Below are 4,776 nucleotides of genomic sequence, written 5' to 3'. Positions count from 1 at the left end.
TTACTGGCTCGAAACCTCTTTTTTCTTTGTTCAAAGTTGACTTAGATGAATATGTGGAAACTATCCGAAGTTCTACTAATTTGAAAGCTATGAAAACTGTATCTCTGTATTCATCCTTTGTGTTTTCTTAAGATGTAATTTTATTACCTAATTTTTTTGTTAACACTGGCAAGTCTGTATGTTTTTTTTTTTTAATTATTTTATTGTGGTTAATTAAAAGTGTACTTGAAAATGATGCGTCATCACCTACTCTTGGTTGAAAAAACCAATCACCATCAGAAATTCAAAGAGATTTGACGGTAATAGGAATTATATAGAATGGTCTTTGAGGGTTTCTAGCGGTTATGATGGGGTTATTTAGCAGTATACCATTAAATCCCACTAGAATGAAGTCCAAAATCACAGCGCACAAAGTAATTTTCATAATGTTTTCACTGGTAATAGAAACCATTTTAATTTACAATTGTTTATTTCAGCAGCGTTGAATCAGTTGGTCCGGTTTGACTCCGACACATGACTCGACTCACATGAACGATTCCTCTGCGAATCGGAGGTTACCACACTAGTGGCTTGCTTCCCACGATAGTTGTGTGAAGTGGGAGTCGGTGTGTTCGCGCAGTTTCGGTTCGGACCGGAGACGAGAGCGCGTTTGGAAACGGGGGACTTTGCATACAGAGAGGCGTCTTTCTCTTCAGAGCGACTCATCTGAAGGTCTCATCATGCCGGTGTTTCACACCAAAACGATAGAGAGTATTCTGGAGCCCGTGGCTCAGCAGATCTCTCATCTGGTGATCATGCACGAAGAGGGAGAGGTGGACGGTAAAGCCATCCCGGATCTCACCGCGCCCGTGGCCGCCGTGCAGGCGGCTGTCAGCAACCTGGTCCGGGTAAGACCTTTCATAGCACACAGAACAGAACATGCGCTAAAGTTGTATGTGTGCACAGCTAAAGTTGTTTAAACGCAGTGGCTGGATACAAAGTATGTCGCGGACATTGTTGAGTGTTACAATGTATCCGCGAAAGTTTCCTGGAGTGGCTTTGATCCGCCTTTTCCTCCTGGAGTCCAGCTCGCCCTGCCCACTGTGCCACGCCACGCCACGCCAGGGTCTGAGATCTGACTTAATGATCAAGAGAAATAACTCATTTAGTCTTTACTGACTAGTGCTCTAGCTGATGTTGTACATCAAGTGTTCACCGTGCTCGTACATTAGATGTCTAGTGTGCAGCGAGGTTAAGGGACTCAAGGGCATAATGCTGATAGTTCATGAATCAAACCTTGTGGGGTCGAAACCGAAACCTTCACACGGAGACGATATGAGATAGAGTTACTGAACAATTACACACTCCATTGTTGCGAAGCTTTTTTTACTATAGTAAATTGTAGTAAAATTCTTAGATACTGTAGTGTAGTGTATTCGAGCCATACGTAGTAACTATTATACTACAGTTAATGTTAGTACCTCTATAGCCTCATTTGGTGTTTTATTTGTTCATTCACGAACTGGCACAGTGCGATATGAGCTCTTCAGATGATCCTCCGTAATGTCAAATAATGCTGATCATGTCAAAATAGATGACTGAATATCGCTGCGGTATACCTACACGTGACCACACATTTCCTGAATGCTCCACAACCTATCTCTGTTCTCTCTGTAAAACATGTCTGAACTCCTGCACATGTTAAAACAGAGGAGGGAAGTGATCTGTCATGGAGAGATACTGGAGGAGAGCATCTATCAGCTGTCTCTCAGCGTCTGTGGTTATTTAAAACGGAAGCAAAACCTCCAGAAGCCTGTCAATTCATGACCAGCCCTTCTGTTCTGTTGTTATTTTTAGCGGTGGCCCAAAATTAACTTCAGACGCCGTGTGTCCCTACTATTAGACTCAAGTCTGTGTCATTTTAAATGAATAAAGTGTCATCATCATCACACAGCGAAGATACTGTCAAATTTCAGATCAAAGCTGGGTTTAGTAGTTGAACGCCGTGATTTGAGATCAGGGTTAAAGTTTGATGGATTCGCAATGAATTTGAGCTCAGATTGAGGTTTATTTGAGTTTATGTGTCTAAAGGTTGATGTGGCTCCACCCAGAGCAACAGTTTCCTCTGCAAAGCCACTTCAGACGTTGTTATTGTGTCAGAGATCACTCAGCCGTTCCAGTTTATCTAAGATGTTCAGAGCGTATGCTTAGAGAGGCTAAATATTGAGCAGAATATTGAAGTGTTTATTCTCATCTCTATAATCTATAAACACTTCAATCGCCGTTTCCTCTTTTGACCTTCTTTAATTTAGTCCTAGTTCCTCTATCGATTTATTTGAAATTGCATTAGCATTAAGGGTGTAACAATACGCTCAGCTCACGATTCAGTACGATACGATTACGATTGCATATTAGTAAAAAAATGAAACTTGACCGATTTTTCCCCCCAAAACATTAACAATTTTAAGTAACATTTGTTATTTTGTTAAAGAATTGACAAAAGTTTTAATTCAATCATTTTTATGTAACCTTAAAATCTGAGTAGATCTGTCATTAACAAAACAAAAACAAATGTAACTTAAAAATGTGATTTAAAAATATATTGCAATAGTCTACGAAACACACAGTATCTTAATAGCTCTACATGTCTTAATGTTTTTGTTGTGGGATACGCGATACTTCAATATATTGTCGTTACACCCCTCATTAGCATGAATCACTTGATTCAGTGTAGCTTTTGTGGATGAATGCAGACAGTGTTTATGGTTTATAATATTCTCTCTCGGCATGAGCAGGAGCAGCCCAGAAAGATTTCATGTTCGTGTCGAGATGGCACAATAGTATCAAAAATACGGTTTCTACGAAATGGCACCAGGAAACTTGAATAAACTCAATCTTGTGTTTTTAATGTCAGATCACAAAGAGACAGACAAATGCAGGACCGTGTAGTCGTGCTGTTTAACTGCAGAGGAAGGAAGGTGAAGAACGGCACCAACACGTCTTTTACCGCTTGTTGGCTTCTATAAGGCACTGGTTTTTTATAGACATGATGATGTACCTCATGACGTCAAGAGTCTTGATGATAATGTAGGAGTCCTTCGAGAGCGACTGCTGTGTAACTTGATTTATTTAAGGGGGTGGAAGGGTCACACAGATTTCTCAAGACCACACGGATGAAAATCTCCTCCATACACAAACACGCCTGTATGAGGCAGTGCTGCTGCAGAAGCTTGTGCAGTCGTCTTGTTCTTCTTTTAGTGGATTTCTTTAGGAAGAGAACTTGATCCCCCTTCTACCAGCTGTATTTATTTCTTTTTGCTCGTCCAGCCTTAAAAACGTGCATTTATCCCCAGAGCTGCTGAGATCTTTCACTTGATTTTCCTCCAAAAGGCATCTGAGGGAAGTCGCTCTTTTTAGAAATGGGATCTTTCACATCTTTAGTGTCTTTACCAAAGCTTTGAGTTGACTTGCGTTACTTTATGAGACAGAAGATCTTCACCAAAGCTTTGAGTTGACTTGCGTTACTTTATGAGACAGAAGATCTTCACCATCGATGTCCTCTTGGCTCAGATTTTGGCAGTCTAGTTATCATTTTAAACATTTGGTTTCACTTTTGACCCAAAGTCTCCTCTTATCGGTTTCATACAGACATTTTTTCCCTTTCTAAATGTTCTCTGAAATGAGAATAACATAATCTGAGGATGTTTTCTTCCTCACAGTTCTGAACAGAGGGGTTGGAACGGAAGTTCTGTCTTTGTCTCAGGATTATAATGTTTCAGACTGTTGAAGCGAGAGAGAGAGAGAGAGAGAGAGAGAGAGAGAGAGATGTTCAGTGTGTTTGGATGTGTGTCAGAGAGCAGACAGATATACAGTCCGTGTATTGAGCAGCTCTCGCAGAAGGAAACATTTATCATCTGTGAAAGAAGTTTAATGACACGCTGAGATAATGCGATCCTAAATAACCCTTTAGAGGACACGACGGGCCTGGAAACTTCACATACGCTCATGGAATGAGATGGAGCTTTATTCACGCTCAACGGAGCTTTTATATCAGTCGTCTTGTTTTTGTATAAGATGCGTTATTAAACATTTGCACAGGTTCTTCACAGCAGTGCCGTAAAAGAACCAACTTTGGTTCGGGGTAAAAGATTCTTAAAATAACCATTTCTTTTTTTACCCTTTTATAGTCTGAAGGTCGTTTTCATAAGAGAAGTAAATTTACTCATAAACATTTTTATAGTATTAATCTGACCAAACGGACGTCTCAGTGACGCTTTACTCTTCCTGTATTCTAACGGCGAGTGTTTCAGAGTGATTTTATTTTTACTCTTAAAATAGAATCATTCATGATGTTATTCAATAGAGTTTAACACAAGAGCTCTCACAGTCACTACAGCCAGCGTGAGAGGAGCGCTTCAACTCTGAGAGCCGTGTGTGTGTGTGTGCGTGCGTGCGTGCGTGCGTGTGTGTGTGCGCGTGTGTGTGTGTGTGTGTGTGCGTGCATGCGTGCGTGTGTGTGTGTGTGCGCGTGCGCGCGAGTGTGTGCGTGTGCGCGTGTGTATGGGGAGCATTGAGAGGAGATACAAAGAAGCGTCTGTTAGTCTGATCCGGCCGGATTGTCAGAGGACTTTTATCACATTTCCACCATCTGATTGTCAGCATTCTGAGCTCTCAAAGAAATCTTTAATCTGCTGCTGTAATGGGCTGCGAGTGTGTGTGTGTGTGTGTGCGTGTGTGTGTGTGTGTGTGTGTGTGTGTGTGTGTGTGTGTGTGTGTGTGTGTGTGTGTGTGTGTGTG

The 4,776-nt window shown here is 41.3% G+C and overlaps 1 protein-coding gene across 1 annotated transcript in view; it reads left to right on the top strand.

The window, feature by feature from the left end:
* The first annotated feature begins 567 nt into the window (after positions 1 to 567).
* vclb (vinculin b) overlaps positions 568 to 4,776 on the top strand; it is a 21,432-nt gene continuing 17,223 nt past the window's right edge. The window contains exon 1 of the mRNA XM_057357842.1: positions 568 to 887. Within this exon, the coding sequence (XP_057213825.1) occupies positions 720 to 887 (168 nt within the window). The 5' untranslated portion in view covers positions 568 to 719. The remainder of the gene's footprint in view (positions 888 to 4,776) is intronic.

The sequence above is a fragment of the Triplophysa rosa genome, linkage group LG18 (assembly GCF_024868665.1).
Source record: "Triplophysa rosa linkage group LG18, Trosa_1v2, whole genome shotgun sequence".
NCBI lineage: Eukaryota > Metazoa > Chordata > Actinopteri > Cypriniformes > Nemacheilidae > Triplophysa > Triplophysa rosa.
Note: the sequence above shows the minus strand (reverse complement) of the source record. Positions and strands in the feature narration are given on the sequence as shown.